Below are 22,374 nucleotides of genomic sequence, written 5' to 3' on the forward strand. Positions count from 1 at the left end.
GCACTGAGAGAGACACTGGACTGGTTTAAGAAGAGCAGCACCAGATTTGTTCTAAGCTGAGTATTGAGAAGAAAAGTGTATTGTTGTTTTTGTTTTGTTTTTTTACTGTCAATAAAAGCTTGCCTAATTTTTGCAGCATAACTCCCTGCCTGCTTCATGTTTTTGTCCTCTTCCAGTCTCGTCATGCTTCCCTGCACCTCACTGTGCAACACACCTTATGTCATGATCTGACCCAACAATGACAAAAAAAGTGGTTTTGTAGGTATTCTGTGGTATTTTTAATGATATTTCAGTGTTTGTCTTTTTCTGGACAACAATTTGAAATGGCTGAAGACTTATCCTGCTCTCTTTTGTGTCCTGTTGCATCTTTTAAGTCTTGTTACTAAGGGTGTGTCTCTCACTAACTGAGATGATTCAGTACGTATCTCAATACATGTTCAATGATACGATGAATCTTAGAAATTTTTAAATAGGTAACAATTCGATACAGTACAATTCAACCCTATCACGATGCAATACGAAATGATGCATGAATCTTTTGGGTTTTGGGGGAATGGTACAGATTCATTTGTGCACTTAGATGTATTCAGGATGGATAAACATAGTGTCATAAAACATGTAGTTTGTTGGAACAGTTGGTTTTTCAGTATCATGAAAGATACTTGTACATGACATTAATTTTTCTGCAGATGACACATTTATTTAACTTTTTTTTTTTTTGAAATGTCAAAATAAAGATTCCAATCAGAACGTGTCGGAATATTTAATTTAAATTACATGGCGACACCGAGTCAGTCTATCATTTTCAGAACCAGAACACGGTAAAAAACCTGTTACTGCTTTATTTTAGTTATTAATATGATTTCTATTTTACAAACGTTATTTTAACACTTCGGTAGAGATGATATAATAGTTAGACCTGACAGTCCCTCCAGGATTTCATGGGCTGTTTTTGGGACTGTCGTGGTCTGTGTTGCAATGTTTTTAAGCATTTATTTGCAGTTAAACTGCAGAAGCAAGTGAAAATTGCAATAGAAAGCTCAGTTTTTTTGTTTCTATAGTTCATTAAAAGTTCTCAGTAACTTTACCAAAGAGGCTCATGGTTACAAAAATTAACATTAAAGCTTCATATGTAGATGAAGGAGAGCACCTGGGTAATATTCCACAAAAGGCAAAAATAATTCTGGAGCTCAAACTGAGTCAAAACTAAAAATTATCACGACACACATAAGAAGAACAATAAAACAAAACGCGGGTCGGTTCATTGGGATGTACGTGTATGACGTTTGCACAGAGGACGGCTGTGATTGGTGGAACTCACGGGAAGCAAGGCTGATTGGTCCTATTAGTAGAAAAGTTGCGGAGTTTGGATAAAATTGCAGGGATTGGTTGAATTTGCCTGAAATGTTGTGATCGCAGTACTGTCACTTCCTGGAGGGATTGGATTGAAAATCTTTTTCAGTGTGTAATTACTTTTCTTTTAATGTTTTTTTGTGGGACAAAAATGTTTTAAAAAAGAAAAGAAGAGGACGTGCTTTCTATTCTTGTGCATCCGGGTCACACACATCTACTTCCGGTGTGATCAACCACTGCGCCGTAAACAAACCGTCCGCCTGTCCCTGTCTGGTGTATTTAACGTGATTGTGATCGGGACACTTTGTCGCCGTTGTCTTTTCGGTGTAGGTGGACAACAGAGTGTCCCTCGGTTACCATGGTGAAGTGTGTCGTCTCTGGCTGTCCGAACCGGACGGCGAACTTTAACCGAAAAGGAGGGATCTTCAAACAAACACCGAAGAGGTTCTTCAGCTTCCCCACAGACCCGACCCGAATCAAGGTACTGTCCCCTGTCTGTCCCCTGTCTGTCTCCTGTCTGTCTCCTGTCTGTCCTCTGTCTGTCCCCTGTCTGTCTCCTATCTGTCCCCTGTCTGTCACCTGTCTGTCCTCTGTCTGTCTCCTGCCTGTCCCCTGTCTGTCTCCTGTCTGTCCCCTGTCTGTCTCCTGTCTGTCCTCTGTCTGTCCCCTGTCTGTCTCCTATCTGTCCCCTGTCTGTCACCTGTCTGTCCTCTGTCTGTCTCCTGTCTGTCTCCTGTCTGTCCTCTGTCTGTCCCCTGTCTGTCTCCTGTCTGTCCCCTGTCTGTCTCCTGTCTGTCTCCTGTCTGTCCTCTGTCTGTCTCCTGTCTGTCCTCTGTCTGTCTCCTGTCTGTCCCCTGTCTGTCCCCTGTCTGTCACCTGCCTGTCTCCTGTCTGTCCTCTGTCTGTCTCCTGTCTGTCTCCCCTGTCTGTCTGTCTCCTGTCTGTCCCCTGTCTGTCCCCTGTCTGTCTGTCCCCTGTCTGTCTCCTCTTAAATGTTAGCTTCGGTCCACAGACGCAGACTAACTGAGCTTCAGTTAGCTGAACGAATAATTGTCAAACCAAAAACTACTCCAGTATTAGTAGTATAAGTAGTCATCAAAAGAACTACGTGAGTACAAAAGTATACTATATATCAAGTAACTTAACTTTTCCATGTCCAGTAGGTGTTAGAGCTGCAACAATTAATCGAATATCAACTGATCATTAAATTAATCTGCATCTGTTTTGGTGACTGATTAATCGTCTTAAGGTCATTTTTCAATAAATAAAAGTCCAAATTCTCTGATTTCAGCTTCTTAAACGTGAATATTTTCTGGTTTCTTTACTCTTCTCTGACAGGAAACTGAATAACAACATTTATCACCAGTTTATGGACCAGTAGATTAATTGATTAATGGAGAAAATGATTGACAGATTAATCAATAATGAAAATAATAATTACAGTAAGGACTTCAAAAATAGGCATGTGGAGCGCACAGACATTTTTCAGCTGACAAGATTGTGACAGGATTAATTAATCAATTGATGATCCAAAACAATTGATTGATTATCAGAACAGTTGGAGATTAATTGTTGCAGTGGTGACTTTGTTCAGGTTTGGCTGGCAGCTCTGAGGAAGACGGACAAGCGGGACCCGACGGAGCGGCATTTCATCTGCGAGGACCACTTCCTGCCCGAGGACGTCAGCGCCGATGGGGTCACCAGCGACGCCATTCCCATCATGCCGCCCTGCCTGGATGGGTTGCTGGACCTGAGCAGCCCCTGGGGAGCAGAGTCCCCTGAGGAAGAAGGGGAGGAGGAGGAGGAGGGAGAGGATGAAGATGGAGATCTACTGCAGCAGGTCTGGAGACGTTTTTCTTAAGTTAGATTTTCTTCCATGTCTCTTTATGTTCTTAAATATTACATATAGACAGACGGTCCATTTCCTGCAGTACAGAGACCCTCTGGAGAAAATATCCCACCAAACTCCATTTAAGAAATATGACATTTTAACAACTTCTTATGTGTCTGGAAAAACAAATAATTGTAGAAACACAAGATAAAAGGTGTCACATGTCGGCAGTCTTCTTGTTAATTTGGCTTCAATATAGTTCATAAATATAAACTGTATTTCTATACAAACTGTATATTTTGTCTCTTGTTGTCTGAACTCCTCCAGCCTCTGTTGGTTGGCTGAGCTGTTCTAGTAGGAGAAGAGTGAGGGACTGAGAGGAGAACTGTTTCAAAAATTAAGATTCCTCATTAAAATAAGTGCCGGTTGGTGGATCAGATACACACTGAATAATTAATCGTCTGTTTTTGATGATTGATTACTAATTTTTCAATTAAAAAATATCCAAATTCTCTGATTTTAGCCCCTTCAGATGTGAACATTTTCTGGTGTCTTTGCTCCTCTCTTACAGTAAAACTGCACATCTTTGGATTTTCAAAATCAAAAAACAAGACATTTGAAGACGTCACCTTGGACATTTTTCACCATTTTCTGACATTTTATCGACTGAAACAACAAAAACAATTAACCAATTAATCGAGAAGATAAAACTAATGGTTAGCTACAAACGTGTGGAAAAAACATCCAAGGTGTTTGATCGCTGACGATGAATGTTTCATCTGTGAAGTAAACAAGTGTTTGTCATAATGAAATAAATGATTCTATAAAAAGAAAAGTCGATTTAAATTAAATTGTTTTCTTTTTGTGATTTCCAGGATCCAGGTGGAGGTTTGGAGAATTCTGAGGAGATCTGGTAACAAATGTTTCTGCTCCTGTTTTTAATATTTCAGTTTAGAAAAATTTACAAAATATTTAGTTTTATTTCAATTTTTTTTTCTGTTTTATTAAAGGGAAATGGTTAATATTTATCATTTTTGTCATTGTCATGTTTTATTTTAGTGTTGTGAGAGGACATCTGAGGTTTAATCACTTTAGCTGAATTAACAAATTAAACTGATGATTTAGTCAAATATTTTGTTGTCTTTTTCTTTCCAGTCCTCTGCAACACAGGAAACAACCGACTGAGTCCAACGATCTTAGCAGACATGGTGAGGACGAGTTTAAATGAAACCAACCAGATTTCTGCCACTCACCTCATCAACAATCAGCTGATTGATCTCTGATCATGTGTCCAGACGTGTCTTTGGGTGTGTTGACTCGCCGTTTCATGGCGCTGCTGTCGATGGCTCCGGACGGCTCTCTGGACCTGCGGCAGGCGACAGCGAGCCTGCAGACCCACAAACGGCGAGTGTTTGATATCAGCAACATCCTGAAGGGGCTCAAACTCATCCAGAAGGAGTCGGTCAACAGGATCCAGTGGACGTGAGTCAAGAAAATATTTAATCAGAGGACGTCCCTTTCCCTTTGTTGATGAGGATTTTGCATTTTTAATGAATTATTTTAAACTTCTCTGACTTTTTTCTGTGAGGTTTGTTCATACGAGTCGTCCAAGTCACTAAACTCTTAACTGTACAAACATAAATCCCTCGTTTCAGCCTGATGATGCCTCCTGTTCATGATGATGTCAGCGTAATATAAGATGTGAAGTTTACTTACACTTTGAAACGTGAACCTTTGTTGTGTTGTTTACCTTTAATCATCAATCATTAATCATTTTGATTATATGTATAGAAATATATCCTTTATCATGACTGTAAGGTGCTGGGAAAACTTGAAAATACTTGAAAAGTGCTTGAATTTGCCTTTAGAAAAGTCATAGGACCCCAGACGGAGTCCAACCAAGAAAATCATTAACGTGGATGTTTTTCTGATGTTTGTCAGAGAGCTGAGACTGAACTGTGTGCACAGGAGAGAAGAGACACAGAGGTTTTTGTTCGTGTGTTCGGCTTTCAGTTCTTCGATAGCTTCTAACTCTGATCTCTGGTTTGACGTTTAGTTTCTCTGCTGCGTCACGTCTTGTTTTATCCACAACTCAGAGATATTCAGTTTACTGTCAGAGAGGAAAGAAACCAGAAAATATTCTCATTTAAAAAGCTGAAATCAGACAATTGGTATTTTTTTTGTTTAAAGAAATTACCTAAAATGATTAGTGATTATCAATCAATTATCAAAATAATTGGCAGTTAATGTTATAGTCAATTAATAATTGATTAATCGTTGCAGCTTTAAAGTAAATATGAAGAAGAAGGAAGTGTGTTGAAAATGTTTTTTGTTGATTAGATGGCGACGTCTCCTGGGGACCTGAGAACACGACTAAACACAGAATATAAGAGGTTTTATTGCTTTAATATCTGTTGTATTTTTTTTTAATATTATCTGTTAATTTGAATTTGTTCAAACTCAAGTTGCTGTTTGACCATTAATAACCCCAAAAATCAGTTTTTACATTGATTTTTTCTCTGCAGGCAGCTTGTTTTCATTTCTAAAATCAGTTATGAAGAATGTTTTGGAGTTGGAGTGTTATAAAGGGGCTCAGACATTTTAAAAAGGCTGGATGGTTCTTTTTTTTCTCTGGTGCTCTGTGACTCTGACTGTGGTTCTGTGTGCAGAGGAAGGTATCCGATCTCCAGCTTCCTGAGAAAGAGCCACCACACGTTCCTGAGGGAGCTTCAGAACCTGCAGCAGGTGGAGGACACGCTGGACGGACTCATCAAAAGCTGCGCCCAGCAACTCTTCGACATGACGGATGACGTGGAAAACTCTGCATATCCTCTCACCGCAGATCACAGCGGACATCTGTGTGCATCCACAGATGGATAAACAGCACTGCAGAAAAATATATTCTTCATTTTAGGGTGAACTGTCTCTTTAAGTGAATAAGTATAAAAGTGAAGGTGGTTTTCTTTAACCTTTCTCTACGTGGGCGTACGTGACTCACAAGGATGTCAACCGACTCCGAGTCTTCCGGGACCAGACGGTGGTGGTCGTCAAAGCTCCGGAGGAAACTAAACTGGAGATTCCTGCTCCCACCGAGGTAAAACTCCTCCAGCCTCCGGTGGTTAGACTCTACGTCTGACAAACACAAAATCAGTCTGAGTGAAATCCTTAGGTTGCATTCTAATACATAACCCATAGAGGGCACTACATTAATGTCATTTTTGACATTTTTGAATCAATTCAGAATTTTCCACGTTTTGCCCGTCATGAGACGATATCAGAAGATGAGTAGATTTTGTCTTGGAGCTGATGGAACCACACAGTGAACAGAATGAGTGTGTGTGTGTGTGTGTGTGTGTGTGTGTGTGTGTGTGTGTGTGTGTGTGTGTGTGTGTGTGTGTGTGTGTGTGTGTGTGTGTGTGTTTGTTGCAGGAGAGCATCCAGGTCCACCTGAAGGCGGCGAGGAGTCCCATCATGGTGCTGAGCTGCGAGGTGGGGTCAGGAGGCGCCGTGACCTCCAACCCCACAGAGAAAGGCAGCCTCTTTTTAACACTGGAGGAGAGTCGGGTCAGAACGACCGCGCTGCACACAGGTAACAAAAAATATTATCCTACTGCTGGAAACTGTATCACACGTCCATTTTCACTATGATAGAAGTTTGTCCCAGGTTTCATGAACCCCTCAGAAATGTGATTGAAGACAGCAAAGAAAAGGAAGAAGAAAAAAACATAATATGAGCTGTTCCTACTAATAAAATGAAAATTCACTGCACCCTTCCAAGGTTGCAGGAGAAACTACAGCAGCCATGATGAATATTGTGTTCAATTTCTGCTGTATTCTACTAATAGAGCCACCTAGATTTTACACACTGGACCTTTAAAAGATCAAAACACTGCTGGAGTTTCACAGGAAACTGAACCTCTTAACATTTCATTTTTAAATCCTTTTTCATCAGTTCCTTCCCCAATAATTTTTAATGATTGATACAAAACATGGAAAACTTGGAATCACCAATCGCCATAAAGAAGTGTTGGCATTAATAATTTAGAAAAAGCTTTTTCAGTTGGACATCTGACATTTGTACGCTGAGAAAAATCAAATCTACAGAGAGGTGAAGAAATGAGTCTGAAAAGGAAAACCTGAAGGAACCGTGGTGATATTTTATTTTGTTGTTGTATTTCGAGGCGGAGCAGGTTTCAGTGATGAGCTACAATCTCTGGGTTTGTTTCTCTTGTTTTATCTCACTGCGTTGTTGTTGTTGTTGTTCATCCTCAGGTCCTCAGGGTGTGTAACCAGCAGCTGACCACCAGGAGGCGCCGGCTGTCCTCAGGGTTCACACACAAACCTGGAAACAAGACGAGACGCCGCCTCAGATCGTCTGCAGGTACCAAAGAGTCAAACACTCAGCAGCTCGTCACACATGAAGGAAGGTTTCTGCTGACCGTCTCTGAATCATGACTCAGCAGCTGTGAAAACTGTTACTGGGTCATTTTCATCCACTCCAGTAAAACCAGTCACTCTGCTGAGACGTGACCTCACGAAAACAGTGAAGGTGAGGATGGTGAAGATTTATTTTTGTATGAGTAGTGATGAAGAGGCGCGATGATGCAGCACACAGCGTGTCTTTGTGTTTCCTGTCATGTCCTCGTGTCCAGAGGGACGTTTTCTGTAAAATATTCTCCTGTTTTGTTTTTGTATTTTGGATACACACGTTTGGATCAATAAAATCTGAAGTCGTATAAGACGGGGGATGATTTCTTGCTGATGGTTTCAAACGTCACACTCTCTGCAGGACACAGACTGTCTGCTACCTTCACAGGTGATGTTAGACTCCAGATGAGCCAATGGGAAGAGAGCAGAGATCTCAGGAGGAAGTTTTCAGAATATCTGTGGATAATCAGGAAAATACACCAATTATATTCATTTTTATGCTATTATTATGTTATTTTATACTTCTACCTCGCTGCGTTTCAGAGGTAAATATTGTACTTTTCACTTCATTACATTTTATTTAACACATTAAAGGGACAGTACACCTAAAATCAAAAATCCATATTTCCCCTCTGGCCTGCGGTGCTGTTGTGTTGTGACTTGCAGAGTTATCAGCTGTAGACATGACTGACTTCTCTTTAATATAAAACGACACTCTTGTGAGGCTCAAAGCATGAAGCATGAAGAAGACGCCACTGTGTAAATATTGTGTTTTTAATTTTTATTTAATTGTCTGTTTGTGTTTCTGCCACAGTTAAAGTTTCTTTTGTTTTTAGTAAAGTTCAGATGTTGACACTTTCTGTTTTAATGAGAATTTGTTCCTCTGATGTGTCCTGTAGTACCAGATGCAGCCTGCAGGGGGCAGCAGAAGGCTGCGAGTGTCTGTTGTACAAGACATAAAGGATGTTGTTGCAGAATCCACTTCTAGAATAATGTGATTAATAATTAGAATGATTTCTTACTGTGGATTTGGTCGGAGAGAACAGTCCGTCCTCAGGAGGATTCAGATTCTTTACTTCAGAAGAAGGAAAATCACTTTATGAAAATAGTTGAGGTTACAACAGGAGCCCAAACCATGAGAGAGTCACCACGTCGTTCTTTTCACAAAACATTCCTCTGATCACAGAAGTCTGTTTTATTATTGTTTCCAAGATGCATCCAGCTGGTTTAGATGTTTCTCTGTAAACCGTCTGATGCTGAACTCTGGTGAAGACGCAGGAAAGGTTTTCTTCTAGTCTCTTCCATGAAGGTCGGGTGTCTCTGCACAGTAGAAGAGTGCAACGCCAGTCCAGGAAAGTGTTCTGCAGTCAAACAGGGTTTTGATTTGTCTTTCTAGTTTGGCTCCCTGAACTTTGAACACCTCAGTGAGATTCACTGACTCTCCAGGAGCTCATGTGCATCACAGTCACCAGATAAAACAGATAGAAGCTAAATGAGGAATTATAAATAAGAATATGTTTTTATATTCACTGTCTGTTGACTAATGAAGGATGATAAGTGTTGTGTTTTTGTGTTTTTGTCTCTGACAGACTCAGATTGTTCTTGTTAGTGTCTGACAACATTATGGAAAGGATCACTAGTCAGAGAGATTTTTTTAAAGAGGAAGAGACGTTTGTTTTAACCAGAGATGGGAAGTAAAGAAGTACAAATACTTTGTTACTGTACTGAAATTGAGTTTTCAGATGTCTGTTTAGTTTATTTGACAAAGGATCAGATACAGTAGTAAAAGCAGCACCAGCGTAAAGGAACTTGTCAGGGAGAAGACAAAGTCCAAGACTTATTTCCATCATGGTCCATCAAACTGTCCTCACCACAACAAGATGGAGCCATACAGCAAACAGTGTCCATGACGGGAGACACGCAAACACACAAACAAAACTACAACAATCCAGACTCATCACTTAATTATTTTTATTTTGCATCATTGAGTTTCGCCTTCAAACATCAAGACAAAAAAAATGATGCAACAAGATGAAAAAGAAAAAACAAAATGAAAATAAACAAAAAACACATTTCTAAAAGACAAATGAAGAGGGAACAACATCGTCAGCTTCATTTAAACTTGACAAACTCAATAAAATCAACAAAAAATCTTGGTTGGTCTTTCCACTGTCCCAACATTCACCAACTCTGCTTTGGTCCAAATAAATGCTTAGTTTACGGCGTGAAGGAGCGCGGAGCGTGCGGTGCGGCTGCAGCCTCAGCAGAGAATCTCCACAGATCAACTGATTTTATAACTGAACTACAGGAGGACACACACTTTGTGAAAACCTGATGATCTCACGTCACAGATAACAAAGAAATACGACTCTTACTGGCAAAACATACTCATGTTCATATTGAATGGCAAAATTATCTATATATTGTATTTTGTGTTTATTGTTAAGGAACTACAACTTCATTTTGTTGTGTTGAGTTGTATAATCATAAAAAGATGTTGTTAGTCCTTGAAACCTGATCTGACTGATAAAAATCTAAGTCCAGGGAGCAACTAAAATGTAAAGAAGTGAAAAGTACAATATTTCCGTCCGACACGTGAAAAATAAGTATGAATTTGCCAGAAAATGAAAAAGAAAGTACCTCAACATTGTGTGTATCCACACAGTTTCTAGTGTGTCTGCATTCCTTCCTCTCCACCACTGTGTGACTGAGGTGTGGTTTGGTGAAACAAATCCTCCTCTTCCTCCTGCTGGTCCGGGTCCAGCTGAGGGACCCCGCCCTCCTGCTGTCAGGACGGGAAACACGAGACTCAAACACGCAGGTTCAACACAACAAGCGAACGCAGCAGAGGAAAATACATAAAACAGAGACATTTCAACAAGAAGCTTTTTAAACTCTGCAGGACTCGACTGCAGGTGAGTCTCTTTTCTCGTCGGTGGTGAAGTTGATGAAGCTGTGTTTGTCCAGATGTGAGAAAGGCAGCGTGATGCCTTCACTGTCCCAGCAGACAGTTAAATTATGTAATATTTGAGTTTGTGCAGTGTCCAACAGTGTTTGTTTGACTCTGATAGTTTTATCGTCTATATCTTTCTGTGGAATCCACATAATGTTGCTGTGGTGTTCACCGTCAACTTCTTCTGGTCCTCATTATGATAATCCTGCAGTATTCCTCAGAGAAGATGAGTGGGTCCTCTGTAATGTGAGTGTAGAGAGAGAGAATAATCACACATCAGATCCTGTAGTGTGTTTATTTCAGTCGGTGGAGGATTTTTGTGGTGCAGAGGATGGAGCCTCGTCTGTTTGTCTCAGTGTGTTGGCAGCAGACTGAAGCTCATTACGTAACACGAGCAGAGAGATGACATGTTCTCCTTCAGCCTCCAGATGCAGGACGGACGGCTGAGAGCTGCTGAATGAAACCTGCTGCAGCTGCAAGGAGACGCTTCCTGTTTGGGTTTCAAGTTTGTTTGTTTTTTTGTGGACACGTGAGGACACATCAGCTCTGAAGCATGACGTGAAACACAAAGATCAACTTTCTAAAGTCACATTTAGCATGTGCTGTCAGAGCACCTGAAACCAGCTTCTTCTTTTTTTTGGTTCGTCAGCTTATAAAAAGTTAGTTCAGTGTTCTTTAACTTGTTCTTGGTAGAACATCCCAGCACACAGAAAAGTTCTGTTCACTGTTTCTGTAGAAAGTTGAACTAAAATGTGTGAAGGGATCAGGATATTTGTGGGACTGTAACGTTGTGTTGATGAAGTCTCATGGTGTGGAGATAAAAGTTGGTGGCCTCCTTCATGGAATATTTGGTGGCCACAGAGTAAGCTTTTGTGGCCAAGGGTCATCAGATCATGTTTAATGTCCAACCCTGCTTCCTTTCCCAAAACTATAACTTTTATGAACAGTTTATTAACTTCCTGATACTGCTGGACTGTTAACTTGCTTGTTTTGTTGAGTAGTGATACTGTTTTGTCTGTTTTGTGACTGATGTGGATATTTGAATGTTTGTAAAACCTGATAATGAGATATTGGCTGGGAACCAGATGAAACTATGAGCTCATCATCTGTAGGAGATACAAACAGCAAATTTAGCTTTATTTATTTTCATTTTTTTCTGATTTGGCAAACAGTTAACTGTAAATTCCTGAGTGTTTCTTCAGTCGGTGTTTCCTCGAATCTCACAGCAAGAACCTGAACCTGAAGAAATGCAGCAGCTGTGTCTCTATTAGGGGAAACCCTGTTAAATAACCTGCAGCCGGCCCCTGTGGTGTCTTTGTTCTGGTGTGTGTGTGTGTGTGTGTGTGTGTGTGTGTGTGTGTGTGTGTGTGTGTCTGTGTGTGTGTGTGTGTGTGTCGGGGCTTCAGGTCTTGAACTCTCCTCCCTGGAGGTTTCTGGGCCTCTGCAGGACTCCACTTAGCTTCTAATGTGTCTGCTCTGTACTCAACCACACACACACACACACACACACACACACACACACGCACACACACACGCACACACACACACACACGCACACGCACACGCACACGCACACACACAGAGCTTTTATTGTTTGTGGCGTCATAGAGTGGCCAAAGGTTTGTGGACACATTTCTTTGAGGAGCGTGAAACATCTATCCTGTTGCTATGGCTGCCTACACTTAATTCACCTTGAGCACTTAACTGCTGACCAATCAGAAAGCAGTATTTCCTGTGGTGTAAAACAGGTAAAAGTGTAAACAAATCCTGAAGCCATGTTTATTTTCCTGCCCTACTAACCATCTGTCACCTCTCTGCCGTGGTTTGACCTGGTTGTTTGTGTTGTAAGGCGAGCAGCTCAGGTGGTGATGTGGAAACGCCCCGGCGGCGGCGGTGGCGGTGGGTCGAACACTGCTCGCCTGTGTCGCCGTGTTTGCTTTGAGCTGGAAGCCGTGCGGTGCTGCAGGCCCACAGTCGTGTTGCTGTTGTTGTTTCTGTGCAGAAATGAACACACAGGAATGTTTGGAGAACGTTTAACTCGAGGAGAAATAAACATCGAGAGGAAACCTGAAGCTAAACGCTCAACTCTGTCTGTCATGTTGGTCTGTTTGTGGAGTTTGATCCTGATCTTTGAGAACAGCAGCACTAAACACAAACTGTGTCCTAGTTAGACTGGACCTAAAGTGTCCTCCAGGCTGGTTTCTACGCCTGTAGGCAGCTTCACTTTTAGATCAACCATCAGTCGATCACGTCTAACACGGGCTACTACAACCAATCACATCAAACTCTGGAGACGAGTGAAAACATCTTTCCCATTAATTTAATCTGCCTCAAAATAATACCAGAAAATATTAGACTGGAGGAAATGTTGATTTACATTTGTATGAAAGATGTTAAATAAAAGTAACCTGGAGCAGAAATGTTGTGATGAAAGTCATGTGATGCAGAGATGCTGTGATGTGAACAGGGTTTGTAATTTCAAGATCAAGAACATTGACCATGATTGATTATCTCTGATTAAAAAGCAAAGAAAGAATCAGTCAAACGTGACGGAGGCTTCAGTGATCAATAAGAGGAATACCTCAGTGATCAGGGCGACATGTGGCAGAGCAGAGATCCTCCTGATCTCTTTGTTGGGCGTCAGTGACGCTCCGCCGGCCGAGCGTTCGCTCCGAGCTCTCCAGATGTCACCTCCCAGTTAAACAGCGTGCTGATGAATACTCAGAGCAGCTCATTAGTGTCTGCTGACAGATAATGAGAGTCACTTTACATCCTCCCCTCGGCTCTGGGACTGAGGACTGTGGGACGTTTGTTGACCCGTGGTGTCCACTTGAACAAACCACTGAGCTGCAGTTATTCAGGGATTATCTACACTTCAGGATGGTGGAAGTTTATCTATGTTGTTCTTATTGACAATATGTCAGTATTTTACTGTTTTTCCTGTCACATGCTGACTTGACTCGATTTAACTCGACACCACGAGGATGTCCATCCCCGTTACAACAGGGCTACCTGCTTAAAGGTGTGTCTTTAACTGACCATGAACTGATGACACGCTTGTCTTGAGTCAAGTAGCTGTAAAATGGTGGATAAAAACTTAATTTCCTATAAATTCTTCAAAATAAAGGTGCTGTGTTATTTTGTTATTTAAATGCTTTCATTATGAAGCAGAAAAATCAGCAGTAACTTAAAGTACAAACAGCGATGCAGGACAGAAACTAAACTTCAGACCACAGAGATTCAGTTAGAAGCTGTAAAAGTACAGAGAGCTGAACACAGACACTTTATAAATCTTTCTCTCTGCTCTCCTGCACTCAGGTTCAGTCTCTGTTCTGTCAACATACTGAACACTTATATACACACATTTAACACCTGCCACATTTTCTGAGTTTTGGACGTGGCGACAATAGTCAGGTGACATCCATCATCATGGTTGATGTTGAAAAATGCAATTTGGTTAGGGTTAGGCACAAAAACTGCGACTAGGAGAAGGAAAATATCATGGTTTTGGTTAAAATAAGTATAAAAAATAAGATAAAATAAGTATATTACCTACACAAGTTAAATACATTACATAATAATAAAAAATAACAAACAATACAAATAATGTACAGAAAGCAAAAAAGGTGAAATGACTTGATTTGGTGAGGATTGCACTCTGATTTTTGTGTATTGATACACGTCAGAAAATGAAACAGGTAACTTTGACCTCATTGTAAACCTGAAGCAGAGTTATAAAACTGTCAGTGAAACACCTGATGGACACACACACACACACACACACACACACACACACACACAGTGGAGGTGAGACCAGTGGTTTGTTTTTCCTCTCGTCACGGCGGGCGGGCGGCCGCGGGCGGCCGCTTTCTGCACGATGGAAGAAGGCGATAGGCTCGGCCGGCCTGTTCTGACTTTAAGCCGTCTGATCCAACAAGAGGCTTGTGTGTGTGTGTGTGTGTGTGTGTGTGTGTGTGTGTGTGTGTGTGTGTGTGTGTGTGTGTGTGTGTGTGTGTGTGTGTGTGTGTGTGTGTGTTCAAGGCTGAGCCGATAAGATCGGACTCAGCAGAGTTGAACTCAATTACAGCACAATGTGAAGCAGCTTCTGGATAATAAACCTAATTGGATCTAATTTTCACCACGATAGTTTTGTCATCACCTCGTACTGTTGGGAGGTTAAACTGAACCTTTAAAACTCATTTTACAATCAAATTCACAAACCTGCAGTAAGTTTCAGATAATGGTTCAACAACAGTTTATAAGGAGGTCAAAGGTCAAGCCAAGTGACATAATTTGTATAAAGAGTTTCTGTTCAAAATAATAAGATATTTGATTTTGTCAATATTGACTTTGAGTCCTAAAAAGAATTAACATGAACAGAAAATCTTTTTCAGACACACGTCCAACCCTGCAGGGATTTACATCTCCATAATCAGAGAGCTACCTGCGTGAAGGCTTGTCTTTTTTTTTCTTTTTTTTTTTCGTTTGCTGAATGGATACGCGGTTTTCATGAGTGGAGCGGCTGTAAAATGGCAGATAGACACAAATTACAAAGCAGCAAAATCTCTTCTCACGGGTTTGTTGCGCTCTTTCAAGAGTAACTTGGTTTCACGTAGCCAGACCTCTCTCCACAGCGCGTAGCACTGGAGAAAGGTCAGGCTTACACCTTCTGCTATAAAACAAAGAACGCCCTGCCTTGTTTGTTTTTCTTTAAACTAATCACAAACATCTTGGGCGGAGCTAAGCCCTGGATGCAGTGATGGTGCTGCTGCAAAGTAGCATTGAGAGGGAACTTGTTTTGGTGGAACATCTGGATGTCGGGAGGCGAGTTCTGAAATTAAAATGATTACATCACTGCAAAAGAAAAGATAACAGCTGTTAGCTTATTTATGTTCTTACTCTTAGTGTCCCAGATGCTAACTTGATGACTTGAAAGTCTTGTCTTTGCAGACATCCATTGGTTGCAGTGATGTTCAGATGCACTTCAGGACCCTGTGACATCACTGTTGGGTGTGGTTACAGGTGCAACACAGTACACTACTGACCACAGCCTAGAATAAAGCTGACATTTATCTTGATGTTAGGGATGTAACAATTCAGTTCAGTGAGAGAATGTGTGAGCCAAATTTTTAGAAAATTATATCTCTGTAAAATTTGACTCTGCAGCCTCAGTTCAGACTCACGTGCAGGTGAATTAAAGCCTCTTTGAGCTCCACGGTCCTCAACGTCAACACAGGAAGTGGACAGAGCTGGTGAGCAGCATACTTTAACCCAAATTTAACAAGGCCAACACTGTTCTTGGCAAAAACCACTGCTGTTTCTTTTTTTCCCCACTTTGTGGTTTGGACGAGGTTGTTGTGGACTCAGCTGAGCTTCAGGCACGGCTCACTGCTAAATTTAAAGACTCCAAACACCTCTGATTTCAGTCTGTTCAAGTGAAAATGAGGTTTAAAATGTCTTAAATGAAGCAGCAAAAACATAATGACAAGAGAGGCAGTTCTGATTCTGTAATTCAGCAATTTTCTTCAAACAAGCAGAGGAAGCATCTAAATAATAGAGCAATCTCCCAGTGAATAAATGAAGCCATTAGAAACACACACACACACACACACACACACACACACACACACACACACACACACACACTGTGCTGTGATTACTCAGAGGATGAAGGGAACTGTAACCGTACAGTTCATCATAACGAGGTTTATTTGGTGCCTGCAGCTGTAATTTCAGGACTCATCTGTCCACAGCACTGAAAGGCTTTGGTTAGCATGTTGGAGGGGTGAGGGAGGGTGTGGGGGGGGGGGGGGGGGGGGGGGGTGAGGGGGCATTCTGCAGACGGTGGTGGAAAAAGCTCAACATGACCATGAAATGTACTGGGAACCTCAGCTGCCATTATGGTGCATTTGATTACTGGAAGTACAGAAGGATTCTGTAATGATGGTGGGCTGCATCTCTAACATGAAGTGTTGTTACTGTATTACTGATGTTTGATTTGTCTCTGCTGGTAAATAATGTATGACCTTCTTGATTAGACTTATCACAAGTAAATGTCCACAAATCTGCTTAGAAATGATAGAAAATGTCCTTATAACTGCAGAACTTGCCTGAGAATCATCACATTTTTCTTAAGTATCAAAGTAATCTAGTCTTTACATCCATGCTTATGCTGCAGACAGTAGGATTCAACCTCTGGGGACCATGAATGTCTGCACAAAACTTCTTGCTAATCCAGAGTTGTAGCCAGATGTGGGACCAGTCATTGTTTTGCAAGTCACAAGTAGGTCTCAAGTTTTTGCCCTCAAGCTGCAAGTAAAGACTGACAAGTCCAAAGTGAGTTCCCAAGTCCTAAACCATCAGAACACTGGTGGATGTGCTCAGAGCCGTGAAGCTGTCTAGTGGCAGTGAATGTACAGTTTGTCCATGAATAAAGGTGCAGAAGGGAGTCCATGTCTTGTCTGTGGGATTAAACCAGAGCAGAGTGAGCTGCTCTCTGTCTATAGGTTACAAAATGTGCATCAGATTCATTTTTAGTGTCTGTTTTACTGGACAACAACTTTGCATTTATGTGCATATTGTAGGAAAAAGATTTAAAGTTAAAATAGTCATTGGTGTTAAAGTCCAAGTTGAGTTGAAAGTCTGTTTTGATTTTGTCTAAAGTCATCAAATTTGTAACTTGAGTCCATGTCATATTTCTGGAGTCGACACCTCTAGTTGTAGCTGTTCAACATTATGATCCCTTAAAGAGAGACAAATGCTAAATATCTCAAATCAGTGTGTGTCTCTAATACTGGATGTGGACTGGTGTGTTTGTGTGTGAGCTCGGTGTGTATCAGCTCAACTGTCAGTGTGTTACATCACTCTGCCGCTGTTCTCAGAGCAGCTTCCAACCCGACCGACAACCAACCAGGATCAGTGTTTCCCTCCACAGCTGCTTCCAATTACTCACATAATACTCTCTCTCTGTTTCCCACATCATAATAAACCCCCTCGCTCGCCCTCCATGTCCACAGTCATACAAGTGAAACTGTGTGTCGTCTGTGTGTGTGTGTGTGTGTGTGTGTGTGTGTGTGTGTGTGTGTGTGTGTGTGTGTGTGTGTGTGTGTGTGTGTGTGTGTGTGTGTGTGTGTGTGTGTGTGAAAATGAAAAGACAGTCATTTTTTAGAACAGATATTCAGTGTTCAGCTCAGGACTAAAACTACATCTTCACTGATGACATCAAGTCATAATGTATTTAGTTACTTTTAAACCTTTTTATTCTCGTATTTCTATTAAATAAAGATCACTTGATATTCTAATGTAATCAACTTAACTAAGGACTTTTTCTTCTATAACTTCACAATATTAAAAGAAAACCTCATCACACTCGTCCCTTCCTACAGTGGATTTGTTCAGTTTTGGAAAACATCCAGTTTTCCTATTTCCCATATCCTGGGCACATCTTGCCATCTCTCCGTCTGTGCTTCCATCCATCCGTCCGTCCCTCTAGCTTTGATTCTTCAGGGGAAAATCACCCCTGATACGTTGAGGTTTTTATTTCCACTGCATTAGAGCGGCGTGTTGTCGTCCTGCTGGCTCTGTTCGGGGAGTTTTTCCGTCTTTGCTCAGTGGGTTTTGGTAACGGTACACTTGAAGCTGACTGGTGAAGCTCCCAGACGTTTCTGGCTCTGATTCACCAAACAGCTCTGCAGTGGAAAAACTAAAAGATGCTGATGATGCTGAGATGGAGACACCAGAGCTGCAGTGTATTTTTCTTGTTAGTGTGAGTTTCCATAATAAATACTCAGAAGAGTAGATATATTTTAGGATAGTATCTGCTGGTCTTCCTGTCAGGGAGGTCAGGGATTTCTGAGGCTCTAAAAACTGACTGTGACTGACTGATAGTGGAAACACTGAAGTCCCTGTCAGATATTCACTGTAACCCTGAGCTCATGTAGACATTAACCCGAGGACTCTATGTGAGGACGCAAATGTCCAAATAAGATGGACCCGACATTAAACAGATTTACCTCACCAGCTCCCTGGTACAAGGTTTATGTAATGGTTGTAACTTAATAGAGTATTTCTGGTGGGTAAGAACGTGTCTGATGTTCTGTTGTGAGGAACAACTCTTTCTAATGTTCAGACTTTATTTATTGATCGGTTCAAAGAAATACAAACAAGGCAGTGCATATTTTCTTGTATTGCAGAATGAGTATGCATGGTGCCAGACCTTTTCTCCAGCGCTGAATGCTGTGAAGAAACGTCTGACCATGCGAGATTAGGTTTTTGTTGGTCAGTGGCACAAACATATTCTGCTGCCTCAAGATAGTAATGAGCCAATAATGCGCAAGATCACACCTCACTGTAAACCAACACACCCATGAGCCCACAGTTGGACTCAAGTACTCGCACAGTGTTGGTGCAGGATGTGTAAATGACAACAGCACTGGTTGTAATGGAGCACTGACAGTTGAGCAGTGATCCAGGTGTCAGATGGGGCCCCGAATGTCAGTGTTGATATTGGCAGTAAAAGTTGGGATGTTAAAAAGGTAAAGGTGAGAAGCAGTTGGTTGATGTTTTTGTGCGTCATGGTGATGTCAGTATTTTAACAGAACTCAAAACTGTCACAGGATGGTGACAGTGTGCTTAGTAATATTAACACAAAGGAAGCCTGCAGCACAGACAGATGTTTGCAGAGGTGGGGACAGCCTTGTTACAGTGTGCAGCCTGCAGGCAGAAGTGTGGGAGTAAATTCCCCTTAAGATGAAAAGTTTTAAGAACCCATGAAACTATGTAATGTCAGAGGCTTTAATCTGGTTCCTGACATGTCCAACATGTCTGTCATATTCCCCGTGTCACTCAGTTTATTTCATAGTTTCTTCACTGCAGCCTCTCCTCCTCCTCTCTGATCTCATTGTTTCAAGCCTGAGTTTCTCCAAGAAGAGAGAGAGAATGTGTCCTGTGGTTTCTGATGACTCTCGCCCTCTTGATGTTGAGGAGCAGCTCTTATGTAAGACAGCGACTTAAGGTTGTTGGTATGCTTTCATGTGACAGCGGTTCTCTTGCTGAAGTTCCAGCAAAACAACACGTTCTTGAATTTTACTGCAAATTAAACATCATGCATCTTCATTTTCATAGAAATAAAGTGAAACTGTGAGAAAGGAAGGAAATAAATCTAAAAAGTGGTGGATGCTTTGGAAAATAGGTCATGTGATTTCAAAGATAGTGAGCTAAAACATGAAAATCCAGGTGTGACTTTGATCCAGCTGTGTTCCTCACATGTGGAAACTTCATTTGTGCTTTCCTGTTCATCGGCCATTGTGTCTGTACAGTGACAGCAGGACAGGAAGTGTGTGACGGGATGTTTGACCCCTCAGAGGTGTTTGCATCAAACACAGCTCAGAGGAAATCTGTGTGTGTGTGTGTGTGTGTGTGTGTGTGTTTGTGTTGTTGACGTCATGTTGTTTACAACCAGGGTGGGAAATTCCTGCAGCAGCCAGATGTTGCTGCAGTTTGTCTCCAGGACAGTTTGGCTGGAAGCCGACAGTCCTGATCTCATCTGACATACATACGTTCAGAGCAGTGAGCCTTCAGAGGAACTGGCAGGACAGTCCTCTTAGATCTGTTAATTCTGATCTTGTGTGTGTTCATGCTGATTTTTTATGGTGCCATTGGTCCAACAGCCCACCATTCTGAAAACCCCGAAAGTCCAAAAAATGTACTATTGAACCAAAAGTCCATTTGACAGCCAGTTATCCCTAAAAGAAACGACTGCGGTTCCAAATCTGCTTATATATCTTATCTGATGTAAGTAACATACTTATTTGAACCAAAACCATCATCTTTTCCTAAACAAAACCAAATTTTTGGTGCCTATGCCGATCCAAACTGTAATCATTTTATAAAGTTGAAGGAGTAATAAGTAGCCATTGCACAAGAAAAAGTGAGTAGAACAGTCCAAATAAGGAGCTGGAGCCATAGACTGTATCATAAATAGGCTGCAGTCCTGGTTAACATACAATCTACGGTTGAAATGAGTCATTTCCCACCTCCTCCTCCTCCTTCCCAGACATGGCTGCAGGAGGAGTACAGGATCTACACAACCTTGCAAACTGACAATAACAAGTGATGACCAGTCCTCCACTGTCAGTTGATCAGCTGTTTATAACTCTGTCAGTATAAAGTTCAAAGGGGCTGCTGCACATTTGCCCACATTTGCTCACACATTCAGACGCCTGTAGAACAGCCATCTGGGGCGATTTGGGGAACAGTGTCTCGCCCTGGGAAACTTCAACATGTGGACTGGAGGAGCAGGGATCAATCCACCAATCGAACCGCCAATCTTCCGATTAATGGACAACCTGCTGAGCCACAGCTGGGACATTTTTTGAACCGTTGGGGTTTCAGAGTAACGATGGCATGGCACCGTAAGAAGTCAGCATGAACACAAAGTTGACTGGAATGAAGAGATCTAAATGGCCCGTTGGTCGGTCATCCACCTGTCACTGAATGTGAGCTGATCGTCTTCAGCCAGAAAACAGAGCAAAAATAAAACTTTTCTACAGGTTCCTTTGTTTGAACACCTGTGCCGTTCAGACTCAGCTGTGTGCAACATCTGCAAACATCTGCAGTAATCCTGTCGCTTCTGCACAAAGACTCGGCTCAGTAGAATTCCAGTCGGCTTCTCTTTGGTCCTCATCGGTGTCAGAGGTGTTTTCTCAGCCTCAGTCCGGCTGCTCTGTCAGATCAGGATCATTTCCATGACTCTGCACGAGGCGCTCAGCCCACAAACAACAACTGCTGCACAGTTTGTCTTTGAAATACTTTGTTCACCTCGGTGAGTTTACTGTAAAAGCTTTCACATTCCTCTGAGGCTCAGCGGCTGCAGGCTGTGACCTCTGAGGACAAACCGAGCTGGTACGAACCACTGAGAGCTGTTAGAGCTCAGGAAGTGTTAACCTGCTCTCAAACAAACACTCCTTTCTTGTGTTTTCCTCTTAGATGAATTTGAAGGACTCTGAACGTGTTTACAGCTGATCTGAAGCTCTTTAATCACGTTTTCAGGACAACAAGAGAAACTTTGTTCATATAAAACAGTTGAAGGATTCAAACAAGACAGAAGAAACAGAGTAAGGAGTCTGAGTTTCCTTTTAAATGAGTGAATTCCAACAATTAGAGGGCATCTGGTGACTCATTGAAAGCCGGTTTCAATTGGCAGACCGTCTGCACTTAAAGTAAAGGTCAGGGGTTTTTCATTATTCTTATGGTTTTGGCAATCATTTCTATCAGATATGATGTTTGACGTAACAGCACCAGTAGAACAATGTCATGTTGAGCTCGGGTGTGAGCCGCACTTGAAGACCTTTTGTCCAAACTGTTTTTTTTTCTATAGACTTTGCAGCCACATACAGCAGAGCAGAGCACTCATAAATATACAAATGTTTTCATAAGTAAAGCCTTGATAGATTTCATCAGAAAAGAGCTTGAAACTTATGCAAGGAAACAAAAACATGACCAATAAGAAACCAAAAAACTACTGACATCATGGCAGTGAAACATGTCTGTAAATACATAAATCAAATGTTCTGTGAGTTCATAGAGAATGAACAGTCTACAGTTTAAACTGAGTTTGTCCAAAACCAGAAATCAGTTCTCACCTCACTGAAGGTAAAAGTTACAGTTGGATCATCCACGTTAGCCAGACCCAGCTGACCTACACTGTGGGTGTTTGATTTGAGTCATTCAGTGTAGCAGACGGGCGGTGCACTGCAGCTAAAACACCTGTGGTACCTAAAACTGTCAAGAGTGCTCCAAATTACAGTTC

General features: G+C 41.6%; 2 protein-coding genes across 2 annotated transcripts in view; both read left to right on the forward strand.

Annotated features, from left to right (window-relative positions):
- Positions 1 to 1,594: 1,594 nt before the first annotated feature.
- On the forward strand, positions 1,595 to 7,923 carry LOC146314875 (transcription factor E2F6-like). The gene is made up of 9 exons (XM_084738158.1): positions 1,595 to 1,834; positions 2,948 to 3,193; positions 4,060 to 4,097; positions 4,340 to 4,392; positions 4,480 to 4,666; positions 5,854 to 6,009; positions 6,164 to 6,278; positions 6,614 to 6,773; positions 7,457 to 7,923. Exons 1-9 carry the CDS (start codon positions 1,712 to 1,714, stop codon positions 7,471 to 7,473), a joined length of 1,095 nt encoding a protein of 364 aa, XP_084594284.1. The 5' UTR covers positions 1,595 to 1,711; the 3' UTR covers positions 7,474 to 7,923.
- Positions 7,924 to 10,400: 2,477 nt separating this feature from the next.
- The window catches only part of tiam2b (TIAM Rac1 associated GEF 2b), a 52,711-nt gene continuing 40,737 nt past the window's right edge, over positions 10,401 to 22,374 (forward strand). Inside the window, exon 1 of the mRNA XM_084736768.1 lies at positions 10,401 to 10,527. The gene's annotated coding sequence lies outside the window, so the exon portion shown is untranslated. The remainder of the gene's footprint in view (positions 10,528 to 22,374) is intronic.

This window comes from Lutjanus erythropterus, chromosome 15 (assembly GCF_056507025.1).
Source record: "Lutjanus erythropterus isolate fLutEry1 chromosome 15, fLutEry1.hap2, whole genome shotgun sequence".
Taxonomy (NCBI): Eukaryota; Metazoa; Chordata; class Actinopteri; order Lutjaniformes; family Lutjanidae; genus Lutjanus; species Lutjanus erythropterus.